A 14,228-nucleotide genomic window follows, 5' to 3' on the forward strand; every position below is an offset into this window, starting at 1 on the left:
TCCGTGTTCCATTCTCCTAGTCGTGCAAAGGAACTGTCACGTAGCATTTACACCGCATTCATCATAAAGTGGGCCGTGCTCCTGCATATCTGTTTTTCCTCTCATCTATTTCTAATTGAGAAAGACAATAAGACTGCAGTTTGAAATATGGCACTAAAGAGCTAGCTATTAATGCCAATAAACAATAGCATGATAATAAACTGCTGGCAAAAAGTTGCAATGTCCTTTTTGAGTTAAAAGACAGCCATGTCATCTAAAGAGAGCCTTTGCAGACCTTGCTACCATGATTTCTGTTTAAAAACAATGTGCACAATATGTTTTGGTTTGACAACAGGAAAAGAGGAACCGGTATTCTGTCTTCCTTAAATATGCAGTCCGGGATCTCAAGCACAACAACTATGTAACATACTGTATGAATTGGATTCGTGACATATCATATGAATTGCAAAAATATATATATATTTTGTTTTGTTTTGCAGGATGTAACTTATCATAGGGAATGGAGGATGTAGTACACAATTGGATGAACTAGTACACAAAGGTTCTGGAGCATCACTTTAAGAATGATCTTTTATTAGGTAATTCTTGTTTTTGAAAAACACTGAAAAATAACAACTTGCCACAAATACATACTTGCTGCCTTGCAGCTACGAAGTTAGCCAGAGATCTTAATTGTGTATTTACTTGTTTTATCAAAAAATGCATTTTATTGTCCTTCGTGAAACAGCACAAAGCCCCCAGATGTCTGGATTTAAATACACAATTCTGGCTAGACAATAAATATGAATCATTGGACATTTACTGAATTTAACACAAAAATAAAAGTCATTTTAAATCTCAAAGGTGAAGCTATTTACAATGTGCATGTCAACTCGACATCATGTCTAGGTAGGTATTGAATGGATGATGAGTCAGTCCCAGTAGTGCAGCAAAATCTTTACAGTAGCTTCATGTGTGAAATATTGAAAGAAAACATCATTTGTTTTGACTTTGTCAAAGACAAAGTTGTACTGTGGAGACTGAAGTTGACGTGTTTTGTTTTGTGTAGAGCAGAGCAACATGATTTTGTTCATAATTCATAAGAGCATGCATGGAAAGCAACTTAAACAGTTTTGAACACAGTTCCTTCTGGGATTACTTTACATGAGTGTGACCGTGTTTTAACCTCTGTTTAGTAGTTTGAATGATAGGACAATGAACTGCCAATTTACACAACATTCAGTAACTTGTGTGTCTTGTCAGGGTGGGACTGGAGGAGAATGATGTCAGTATGTTGTAGTAATAACAATGAAACCTAACAGGCAATAGTGACCATAGAGATCAATACATTATCTTTCTCTACAATAGTGACCATAGAGATTAATACATTATCTTTCTCTACAATAGTGACTAGAGCTGATTGAGTTGTGTGCATAGACGTATAAGAATAGGATTAAATCAAAGATTTGAAAACCATGCAATAAATTCCCTTTCTTGCAAAACTGGACACACTGGACACACACACTCAAACACACACATACACTGGGGCGACAGGTAAACTAGTGGTTAGAGTGTTGGACTAGTAACCGAAAGGTTGCAGGATCTAATCCCCAAGCTGACAAGGTAAAAATCTGTCGTTCTGCCCCTGAACAAGGCAGTTAACACACTGTTCCTAGGCCGTCATTGAAAATAAGAATTTGTTCTTTACTAACTTACCTAGTTAAATAAAGGTTAAAAAAAAGAAACACTTAATGACCAAAAGTATGTGGACACCTGCTCATTGACCATCTCATTCCAAATTCATTGGCATTAATATAGAGTTGATGTTGCTGCGGGGACTTGAATTCATTCAGCCACTAGAGCATTAGTGAGGTTGGGCACTGAGGCCTGGCTCGCAGGCAGTGTTACAATTCATCCCAAAGGTGTTCAATGGGGTTGAGGTTAGGGCTTTGTGCAGGCAAGTTCTTCCACACCAATCTCGACAAACCATTTCTGTATGGACCTCGCTTTGTGCATGGGGGCATTATCATGCTGAAACAGGAAAGGGCCTGCCCCAAACTGTTTCCACAAAGTTGGAAGCACAGAGGATGTCATTGTATGCTAAAGCGTAAGGGGACTAGCCCAAACCATGAAAAACAGCCACAGACCATTCTTCCTCCTCCACCAAACATTACAGTTGGAACTATGCATTGGGGCAGGTAGCGTTATCCTGGCATCTGCCAAACACAGATTCGTCCTCCGGACTGCTAGATGGTAAAGCGTGATTCAAAACTCCAGATAAGGCATTTCCCCTGCTCCAGAGTCCAATGGCGGCGAGCTTTACACCACTCCAGCTAACACTTGGCATTGCACATGGTGATCTTAGGCTTGTGTGCAGCTGCTCGGCCATGAACAGTTCTTGTGCTGACGTTGCTTCCAGAGGCAGTTTGGAACTCGGTAGTGAGTGTTGCAACCGAGGACAGACAATTTTTATGCTCTACCCACTTCAGCACCTGGTGGTCCCGTTCTGTGAGCTTGTGTGGCTTAACATTTCGCTAGACTCCCTGTCGAAATGAAGGTTGAATGAACATAAATAAAATAAACACAATTATTTGTACTGTAATGAACAGGAGGGATAATCTGTAGAAATAATCAGATCATTACAACTCTGACCTAAAACAGTTGGGGCTGCAAAAATGGTTTGATTTGAGATCTAATATATGACCATTATCTCCCTACTTCTCTTCCTCGTCAAATTTCTGCCCTGCTAGAGCTGCTCTGATCAACTGTAAGTGCTGTTGTTATGAAGTTTCTCTAGCAGGGCAGAAATTGGACAAACTGACTTGTTAGAAAGGTGGCACCCTATGACGGTGCAACATTGAAAGTCACGGAGCCCTTCAGTACGGCCATTCTACTGCCAACGTTTGTCTATGGAGATTACATGGCTGTGTGCTCGATTTTATACACCTGTCAGCAACGGGTGTGGCTGAAATAGCCGAATCCACAAATTCGAAGGGGTGTCCACATACTTTTGTGTATATATAGTGTATTCAGACTGATGCGTACCATATTCAAATGATCCTTCAATTGATTTACAAAACCTGACTAAAAAGAGCATGCACAACCCTCTTTGGGTAAACCTTCTAGACAGGAAATAATTTCTTGAGGACAAATATTTACATAATTGCAAATTGTATCACCCATCACGAATGTGTACATTTTATACAGTTTACCATCACATTTTTAAACAGCCTACCAGAGAAGTCAGGTGGAGACAACACAAAACACAAACAGAAATGTGACTAGAACATTTGCATCACTACATCAAAAGTGCTTCGGATAATAACTACAATTTCTTCCATTCATCAAAACAAAATCCAGGGGCAGGATCCCCCCCATACCTTTCTTTGATTGTCTCAACACTTAGTCTTTAAACCTGAGCCATATCCTGAATGTCTTCTGCCAATGTATTATGCTGGTGAATGAGGAAGTGTGGGATGGATGTATGTCTATTGCATATAAACATAGGGGTTGGCTTTGTGCTGCCCAGCGTTCATCACACAGTGTGGCATAACGTTCCTCTGAGAGTGCCCCATGGCGTGACTCATGTCGTTGCTGCTGCCGTCCGACCACGGGGGTGAGTCCATGGGTTCCCGCTTTATGGCATGGAGCAGTCCGTGACCTTTGAACTCGTAGCCCTGCTTGTAGTCCTGCTGCATGTAGCCCTTGTTGTGCTCCACAGGGCCGCTTGCATACACGTCCATGCAGTTGATGCTCTGGCTGCTACAGAGGGGGTCTGAGTGGGACAGCCTCTGGGGACTGAACTGGGACAGGTCCTTGTTAATCACACTCTTCAAGGGCCTGCCGCCCCCCACATTATTATAGTTCTGGAAGTGGCCGTTGTTGTAGGGTGGGCTGATGGGGCTGATACCCGCCTTGCCCCGCTGGCACGGCGAGTACTGCTCATAGTAGTCCGCCTCCGACTTCATCTGAAGGCTGTTGTTGTCGCCGTAGCCGTTGCCGTAGCGACGGTCCACGGGCTCCCGGCACGTCCACGGACGGCCATAGGCGTCACAGCCGTTCTCCGAGTCAGAGTCCTGCTCTACCTTGATGGGCATCTCAGGCAGCAGGCGGCCATCGTAGCACTCGCCGTAGCCATTCTCGCTCTTCACCGCCTCTCCCAAGCAGTAGGGGTCCGAGCCGTCGGGGGTCTGGAGGCTCCCGTACATCTTGGGCACGTAGACCTCACCACCTCGCCCTCCTCCATGACACATGCTGGGGGACATGCGGTAGGGCTTACCGTAGTGGCCCGCCTTCCCGAGTCGATTCGAGGGGATGTAGCCGCCACTCTGCCCAGCCCGGACGGTCCCTGAGGCAGGCCGCATGGGCCACGGGGAGTCCGGGCCTGGGCCTTTGTGGTGGGGGACGCCGCCCATAGAGGTCTTGCAGTAGTTGAGGGGCTCGTCCTGGCCGTAGTAGCCCCCCTCCGACTTGTACTTGAGGCGCTGCTGGGACCCCCCGGGGCTGGTGCAGTTGAGGAGCAGCGGGTCCCCGCCATCCACCATCGCCACACTGCCAGAGTGCCTCCTGAAGTGCTCCTCTCTCTCACTGCAACATGGAGGAAGAGGAGAGGTAGGGAGATAATGAAAAATGTGTTAGATCTAAAATCAAACCATTTTTGCAGCCCCAACTGTTTTAGGTCAGAGTTGTAATGATCTGATTACTTCTACAGATCATCCCTCCTGTTCATTACAGTACAAATAATTGTGTTTATTTTATTTATATTCATGCAACTTTTATTTCAACAGAGAGTCATGCATACACATCAACACACATCAATATACACTATACACATCACTAAACACATCACTATATACACAGTAAAATAAACATCAATACGAGATAGATGATCGTATAGGGAACAAGACACTTTTTTGCTATGTCAACAAGAGAGGAATACAATTCTCCCGCTTTATCCTGTCTCATCAGAACAGTGTGTGTGGATTATAATAATCTTATATTTCTCATGTCCTTTCAGCTATCCATTTTGTCCGTTCAAATAATCAAGTCAACAACAACATTGACATCGAATTCTCAGAATAACAAAAACGAAGCCATATTTATTTCTGGGAATGATTTAATCTTTTCCAGGATCTAAACACAGGCAGGCAGATTATATAACTCCCTGCCAAAGCTGGGGATCAGTTAGCCTAGAGAACTACGTTATCTTCCTTCTCTTCCCTACAAATTGTATTTCAATGCCCTCAGCGATAAATAGATACATGTTTAGTTCTTAAGACCCCGACTGTGGTTCAATGACACATTCTGGGCTAAAGTCTGTGCATCATGTTGAGGCTAGGCCTACAGAGACCAAAACCTATTGAATGTCTCTTTAGTGAACTCTGCTGGTGAGAGCATGACCCATTCTGTCTTTTTTCAACACCACAAACAATATCTCTCCTTCTCTGTCGCTCTCCCTCAACTCATCATTCAATTCTGTCATTTAGCTGGTTTTGGAGGAGGGTAAAAGAACCATGGACTGTGGAGACACTGAGGTCGTGGAGGAGACCAAGGTCGTGGAGGAGACACTGAGGTCGTGGAGGAGACACTGAGGTCGTGGAGGAGACCAAGGTCGTGGAGGAGACACTGAGGTCGCTTCATAACAGCTTTAACTGAAATTAATGGGAAGCTCTTTTGACGTATGATCGTCGATTCCCCCTCAGAAGCAAGGATTGCCCCCTCTTGCCAAGGTATGCTTCAGGTTTATAAAGTGTGCAGACTTATGTCTTACATCAGGATAACTTAGTATCAGAGTCTGTCAAATCCCTAACGCTTAAGTAATGTGTATTGGACTTATACTCTGAACAAGCGTTGTGTCATGAAACATCCTGGTTCTATGGTAGAACCACCTCTGTTGGCGAGTGAAAATAGGATACTATTTGGGAGATATTATACATTATTCATAATGAACACAAGAGGGGGTGGTAGGGCCCTAGCTGACTAGTACTGAGTGTGCCCTCCAACTCAACTTTTACCCTCAAAGCCAGGTTTCCTCCCTAATGATCCATGAAGCACAGGCCCACGTCCAAAAACAGAAAATCCATTTGTTGTCTTAATTGAATATTGTGAGCCATCCAAAGCTAATTTTAGCGTGTGTGCGTGTTTGTGTGGTGATTGTGTTTGAGGGGGTGGAAAGAGAAAGAAGCCAGCTTCTGTGTGAAGCTATTGTTCTTGATGTCACAGGTCGTTTCTGATTGGTCTAGGCGAACAGGGGGTTGTGCCCAATACTTAGCAAGGCAGCCTTTGCCCTTGGTGACCCAGATCTGTCCAGTTAATGTGCTGGGCCTAGCTTAGCCTGGCTCATTGGCTGACCTTGCCCCTTTCTCACTCCAAACACTTGGACTGTGTCAACTATGTCCCAAATCAAACTATTCGGACCACACTGAAGTTGCTGTTCAAAGAAATTAAAGAATGGTCTGAGAATGGTTGGTCTGCAGATAAGGCAAAACTAGATTGACTGATCCATGCTCCAAGGAGTTCCATCTCCCATCAGTAAACGTTTAAGTTAGTAGTAACCTTATAAAGCATGACATAGCCCTGATCATCAATACAAAATTGGAGTTTGAAATAATATCACTTGAAGCCTAGAAAGTGAGTACATTTACAAGTATAGTCAGTGTAAGCCTATATGATGATGTCAGAGTCTAGGTGTGTCCTTCCGTCCTTACCCGTGATCTAGTGCAGGGATGATGCCCCCTCCGCTCTTCTGCTTGCCCCTCATCATCATGCCCTTCATCTTCATCTCTGTGATGGAGGGCAGCAGAAGAGGCACAGCCACACAGAACAGGGCCAGCTGGGGGGGTAGCAGGGCCCCCGAACCCGACTTCTTCTTCTGTCCCTGGAGGAACTTCAGCCGCCCCTGGAACTGCATGGTCTAACAGAGGGAGGCAAGGTTAGAGCCTACAACTTTGAGGTGGAGTGTTTAGCACCCAAAATAGGTATAAAGAGCATATTCTTGTTGAGAACTTGTTTTTTGCCAGATGCTATTTAGGACACTATAATTTGAAGCACTATTATGGTATGCTATTAATGAATTATGGCTGACAACTTGTCTGATCTCAGCACTTCTGGTAATGAAGGAAAAATGAAAAAAAGTCTTGATACAAGCCAAGTTTATTCAGTCACAACAGCCTAGAGAAATAACAGAACGACCAAAGCTGTCTTTGCCTGCCATCGAAATGGACCCGTTGACAGGAGGATCTCTGGTGACCTTCCCTACAGTGTTCAAATCAAGGCCAACTTCAAGCCCCATCCGTTTCCATTGACGGATCCAAACCTCCAAACCACTCTGGTCAGAACTATGGAAGGTGGACCAATGGCTGTAAATAGTAAATACATCTGTGTCCAAGCACCAAATCTTCTGGCCTGCTATGTCCGGGATATGGGAACATTCTATGTATACCTACACTCAAGCTACAATTTCAGCAAACATGACACCAAATGGGAGATCTTTCTTTGGTAAGTACATCCCCGTCAGTTCGCATTAGAGGCATCATGGCTGGGTGGGTTCTCTGGATGGGTTTGTCCACTCACCAAAAAGCCAGAGGTGCTGTCCAGCAGGCAGCGTACACGGGAGATGAAACAGCGGTTGAGGAAGGAAGATAACTCAGGAGCAACTCCCCCCGCCTCCTGAGAATGGAACAGGCTGCTCACCACAAAGTCTTCTCCTATAAAAAATAAATAAAATAACATTCACTATATTGCCGTTTTTTCCAGTTTCTTACGGTGGACAAGCTTTAAAAGACTTACAGTGTTGGTAAACAATTGCAGAGTCTATTGTGTTAGAGATGGGCCTTCATACTTCTCACACACACCTTATCCCTGTGGTGGAGAGGTGGCATTGGAATGAGGTGTGTTTGTGAGAAATACGAAGGCCTATCTGACATAATCGAGCATAGTCTGGGACTTTCCACCCATACATTGACCATTAATCACAGTCTGGTTAGTGGATGTGAATAGAGTTAACAGCACAGTTAACAGTCCAGTCTTACTGTTTGCTGAATCAGTGCTCCTCATTTCTGCTCGCTCACTCCCACTGTTGCTAGGCAGAGGGCCTCCCTCCACTAAAACCCTGTGACCTTTCCTACCCATACTGTTCCTGGTAATTATATACACACCAGTTTCTGTGGCTGAATGGTGGTCCTGGGATGAGCCGTGCTGGCTGGGGTTCATGGCCCAGTGGAGTTGTCTTCTGAACTCCTGCCGGTCATCTACATGGATATAATCAAAGACGTTCTGGTGCATCACGTCCGTCTGGATGGAGGGAGAGATCGAGACAATTACACATGAAGGCCCCAGAACTGTTAGCCATTACTCCCACCCATAACCCAGAGACCTCGACACTTAACCTCTGCCATGGTTCACTGGATTGGCCCAAAGGCCTCACACGCAGAGGGTTCTGGAGGTGACACCAAAAGACCCAAATAGTTCTGTTATGGGTCTGGCTAACGGGCTGCTAATCTGTCTGTCTGTTGCTCAGATTTGGATTGGTGTGATTTTGTAAGAGTTTCACAGGACATTTTGTGGTTGGAATAACTTGTGAATAACTTGGAATAAAAAATATATATATTATGCTTTGTTTAAAGAATGTGACTGTTTGAATTACTAAAGTATGACATTATAGTGAATGACTTTACACAACTTGAGCTAAATCATGTATTCAGAACAATATCCCCAACAGCTCTGAAAAAGTGGCATATTTACTGGAAGATTCTCTGAGATCAGCTGGTTGTTGTTGCCAATATGTTAAAACCATTTTGTGTGCTGCTGCTGAAATTCCACAAGGAATTCTTCCACTAAACTACACAACGGGCAACATTTACAGTGGCTCTCCGATGTCACTGAGCCACGGGGCCAGCGAGGGCAAGTCCTGTTTGTCAAACATCGCGTGACACCAGCTCCTGAAGAGCAGCCCAGCCCAGCCCTGCTGAAAACCCCCTTACAACCCAACCCAGCCCGCATTTGTAATGCCTCTTTCTTTCCAGCAATAGCTGTGCTTTCTGTCAGGGAAATGACAGATCCCCACTGAAATATTCAACCTTCCCCCCATAATTTCCACATTGGAGGCACGCAAGCTTTTTTGAACATTTGCCTTGCAAAACAATTCCTCCCACCGAAGCACATGGCAAGCGCCGCCACAGTTCCCACCGGCAGACAGATCGGGTGTCTATTGTGTGAGATTCTCTCGTAAAAAAAGAATAAGTGATATTTTCCCTGGCCCTCGCGTCTTGATCTTCAAAAGCGTAATTACAACGAAACAAATAGGATCAAAGCGACAATGCTGTTTTTGCACCATTTCAGTGCTTTCTTGTGGTGTCGTCCCTAAAAACAGTCCTATATTTGTCTTCAGTGCTGCCTATTAGTGTGTCTGTCTTCTTTATGGCTTCTTAATTATGGATGCCTGGAATGTTTTGTCAAGGTTTAAGTGGTATTATCAGAGTTTTCTCACAATCACACCCAACTGCATGATGTATACATAATGCCACAACTGGACAGTTAGAAGCCATAAATTAAATATTCAACTATAGTATCTCTTTGTGTACATGTATGATATACACTCTATAGACAAAAGTATGTGGACACCCCTTCAAATTAGCATCTTTGGTTATTTCAGCAACACCTGTTGCTGACAGGTATCTAAAAATCTAGCACACCGCCATGCAATCTCCATAGACAAACATTGACAGTAGAATGGCCTTACTGAAGAACTCAGTGACTTTCAACGTGACACCGTCATAGGATGCCACCTTCCCAACAAGTCCGTTCGTCAAATTTCTGCCCTGCTAGAGGGGCCCGGTCAACTGTAAGTGCTGTTATTGAGAAGTGGAAACGTCTAGGAGCAGCAATGGCTGAGGCTAAATGGTAGGCCACACAAGCTCACAGAATGGGAGTGTTGAAGCGTGTAGCGGGTGAAGATTGTCTGTCCTTGTTTGCAACACTCACTACCGAGTTCCAAACTGCCTCTGCGAGCAACGTCAGCACAAGAACTGTTTGTTGGGAGCTTCATGAAATGGGTTCCCATGGCCAAGCAGCCACACACAAGCCTAAGATCACCATGTGCAATGCCAAGCGTCGGCTGGAGTGGTGTAAAGTTCGCCACCATTGGACTCTGGAGCAGTGGAAACTCGTTCTTTGGAGTGATGAATCACACTTCACCATCAGGCAGTCCGACGGACGAATCTGGGTTTGGCGGATGCCAAGAGAACGCAGCAAAGGGGGGACCAACTCCATATTAATGCCCATGATTTTGGAATGAGACGTTCGACGAGCAGGAGTCCATATTATGAGTTTAAGTTTGTTTTGTATTAGAAAATTGAGCAGACTTACACACCTTTTAAAGGATTAATTTCATGTTTTTTAAAAGGAAAACAATTATCTATACTGAGGGATCTATAGTCACAAGTGTGTGTGTTGGTTAGGACAACTTATGTGCTACTGTGAAATGTAAAACTTCTGTGTTGGATGTTTTTCTAACACAGTTCTATGTCAGACCATGCAACATCCTTCTGTAGGTGGCACTGACACTAAATGTCAGGACTAAACACTGTCACAGCAACCTTTTTTTTCACACCACTTGTGAAATATAGTTTGTGAAATATAATTTTAATCTTCCCCAATCCTCTACAGAATTTAGGGACGATGACACAAAGCCATTTGAACCGGACAGAGGTTTGATTTTGTCTGTAAACGTGGTTGTGTCATGAACCGAGCACTCACAGCTCCAGAGTGACATGCGGCTAAAGTCTCTGGCACGCAGCAAGGCACCACTTTCAGACCACTTCAGTTTTCATTCCATTTGAATGACGCTGTTATTGCACCCGACTCCTTGTAAGGCAAGTGCAGGCACTCTTGCAGAATAATCTCCCGCGCTCAAATGGCTGCCTTGTCTGGGGAGCTGGGGGCGCTGCTAATAGTGTTAAAGCACTTTATCCATGACTGTGAGGGGAAATGATTTAAGTAGGGGAGGACAGGCATACCCAGTTGATAACATCAATAATTAACGTTGCGGAGGAAGTCGGAGAAGCTGGAGTTCGCCTCGTCTTATGCCTGCCCGTCCCGGTCACTACCTCCTGACCGCCTCAGAACCTTTCTCTCTCTCTCTCTCTCTGAATAGCCTGTGGTGCTGCTGAGCTGACCTCCCTGTCACCTCTTCCCTCTGGTGAAGGGTTCAGGGAGTTCTTTACACCCCACCAAATAATGTAACAGACCAACATAGAGAGGGATGGAGAGATGGAGCAAAGAGAAGGGAAGAGAGAGGCTAAGAGAGGTCAGGGGATGGAGAGATGGGGCAAAGAGAAGGGAAGAGAGAGGCTAAGAGAGGTCAGGGGATGGAGAGATGGGGCAAAGAGAAGGGAAGAGAGAGGCTAAGAGAGGTCAGGGGATGGAGAGATGGGGCAAAGAGAAGGGAAGAGAGAGGCTAAGAGAGGTCAGGGGATGGAGAGATGGGGCAAAGAGAAGGGAAGAGAGAGGCTAAGAGAGGTCAGGGGATGGAAAGCCAAGAGACAGTGGCAGGGTAAACTAGGCCTTTATGTGTCTGCTGCTGCGGCCGGCTCCCATTGGGACAACAGTTTCTACCAGGCCATGGCCCCTGTCTCAACTCACAACTTTCTTGGGGCTCTCTCAATGTGCAGAGTACATACACAGTCCCGCTACTCCAGTTAGCTTGGTAAATGTCAGCAGAAATACCTTTAAATTAACGTCTGTTATCTGTTACCAACATGCCCTGGAAGACCATATAAAATATATTCAATTAATTTAAAAAATCTTAACAATGAGACGTACCTGATGGAAGCCCAAGTAGTCGACGATGGTGGAGGAGGCATAGAAGACCATTCCATCGCTGCTCACCACCAGCGCAAAGCCAGTCAGGGACTAGAGGGGGAAAAAGAGAGACGAAGGTTAGTTTGCACGAATACTGATAGCGGCACTTGGCTTTGGAGCTTGGCTCATCTCGTTTGGGTTATTGGCAATTTAATATCACAGATATGAGGGTGAGTTTTTACATTTCCTGACTGTGTTTGTCTTCCAAAAGCCCTCCCAAGGAACACCCAAAAGATGACAACACCGAGCAACTCCATCACAGAGGTTTTTCAATCGACTGCCCTCATTTTGAAAGTATTCATTAAATGGGATTCATACAGCTCATTCACAACAGGCTGTCCACAACTGAGGTGGGAGGAAGGGCGGTGGAAGCGGAGGAGTCGGTTCCCCAAACTGTAATTTATGAACTTCCCAGTGTTTGTACTGGGTCCAAGTCTCCGGCGATCGCGTGACTGGCGCTGTGCTCCTGCCAGAACCTGTCACCTCCAGTTTACTGTGAGCAACACCAGGTCAGCCCAGGCTGCTACACTGCTCCAGTCCTGGCTAACACAGGCTAGCACTGGGACTACTACTGCTGCTGTTTGGCTATGTATTGATCTATTTTCAATGCTGATGTATGTTTGGGGTGGGTATGTGTGTACATTCCATGATGGATAAGGGGTGGTCTGGTCTGGTCTGGTGTGGTAGCTGTCTGTGGGCTGAGGTTTCTGTCTGCCCTCTGAGGCTGCCCCGTTCATACAGAGAGTGGCAGAACACAACATACACAGCCACTGGTCCTTCTGTTTCCTCAACCTCAAACTTACAACACGCCTCAGACTTCAATAGGCTTCTGTTCTTTGTCAACTTCTTTCTCACCATTATTTGGCTCATGTCCTAATTCCCCAGTGCTCCCTCATTTTGAGTGACAGACATATTTAACCGCTTTACTGAAAAGCTAATCCCAGGGCCGTGTGTCTGGTGGTGTAACTTCAAAATGGCCGTCACATTATCTTAGTGAATGAGTTGTGATGACTTGCATGATGCATTAGGACTACGGATCAATTAACTCATTTAGAAGGGAAACGTCTGGATGACGACAAAGAACAAGAAAGAGAAGATCTATGAGACAATGCAAGAAATGTATCTTAAATAATGTAGCTTCTACCTTAACCTACTAACACCCTTGACACCTGTGTCAATGTAAACTTTTTCTAATTTGACGATACAACAATTTGACAGTGTGTTTGATTTTGTGTGTAGATAAATATGTTGACCACAAAAACCATTGCAATTACTTAAAGGACTTTGGTAATAAAGCCCTTTACCTACTTCCCCAGATTCAGATGAACTCGTGGACACCATTTTTATATCTCAGCGTGCAGTTTAAAGGAAGTTGCTAACCAGCGTTAGTGCAATTGCTAACAAGCGCTATGACAATGACTGGTAGTCTATGGTAACTGCTAATACGCTAGTAGATACCACAGACTTCCAGTAATTGAGCTAATGCTAGTTAGCATTGGCTCACAAAACTATCTCTAACTTCCTTCATACTGGATGCAGAGACATAAAAATTGTATCCATTAGTTCATCTGACTATGGAAGTAGATAAAATGCTTCCTTGACAACATCCTGAAGTATCACTTTAAATATAATAAAGTTTATTAAATTAAATTCACTACTGATCCTCCACGCCCCAGGTTGAAAACAATAACAAAACCATGTTCATAGATTACAGGGAGACACAAAGAAAATCCACCCTGGTAATTGCCAACTGATGTATGACATGTCTCTCTATCACTACTGAGCCTTCCCAGATCCTTATATGGTGAGCTCACTTCACTGGCATGCCATTTAATCCCCTGTTTATTGTGCACGCTCACTGCTAATGCACTGATGTATACAGGTACAGCTCTGAGACGTGTGTATGTGTACTTGCATGTTTACGTGCATGGATCTCTTAAGTTTGTGTGCATGAGTGTGCTGTGTGCTGTGTGTGTGTGTGTGTGTGTGTGTGTGTGTGTGTGTGTGTGTGTGTGTGTGTGTGTGTGTGTGTATATATATATATAGATAGATAGATAGATGCTCCCCTCCCCTCTGTGTGTAGCATTGTGGATGAAGACAGTGTTTGACAGGTTTAAACTGCACACTCCTGCAACAGTCAGGGGGGTTGCTGACCTAGTAAATGCACTCCCCTTCCCCCAGCAACCAAGCATGGTGTAACCAAGCACTGCTCAGCAAAAACAGCAGGCCTGTGCGTGATAAGCTACTCTGGCATTCCGGCACGAAATCTATTATCGTTCTTTAACGCAGGTGTATGTGGGTGGGGGTGGGGTGGGGTGGATGATACTGGATATAGGAAATGGTTTGTGTGTTAGTAAATGTTTATTACAATTCACAATGAAGATGTAGAT

The 14,228-nt window shown here is 44.7% G+C and overlaps 1 protein-coding gene across 1 annotated transcript in view; it reads right to left on the reverse strand.

Annotated features, from left to right (window-relative positions):
- Positions 1-553: 553 nt before the first annotated feature.
- LOC139367083 (uncharacterized) overlaps positions 554-14,228 on the reverse strand; it is a 66,101-nt gene continuing 52,426 nt past the window's right edge. Inside the window, exons 5-9 of the mRNA XM_071105103.1 lie at positions 11,800-11,889; positions 8,136-8,271; positions 7,552-7,685; positions 6,687-6,892; positions 554-4,566 (exon numbers count right to left, since the gene is read on the reverse strand). Coding sequence (XP_070961204.1) covers positions 3,468-4,566; positions 6,687-6,892; positions 7,552-7,685; positions 8,136-8,271; positions 11,800-11,889 — 1,665 coding nt within the window. The 3' untranslated portion in view covers positions 554-3,467. The remainder of the gene's footprint in view (positions 4,567-6,686; positions 6,893-7,551; positions 7,686-8,135; positions 8,272-11,799; positions 11,890-14,228) is intronic.

This window comes from Oncorhynchus clarkii, chromosome 15, assembly GCF_045791955.1.
Source record: "Oncorhynchus clarkii lewisi isolate Uvic-CL-2024 chromosome 15, UVic_Ocla_1.0, whole genome shotgun sequence".
Lineage (NCBI taxonomy): Eukaryota > Metazoa > Chordata > Actinopteri > Salmoniformes > Salmonidae > Oncorhynchus > Oncorhynchus clarkii.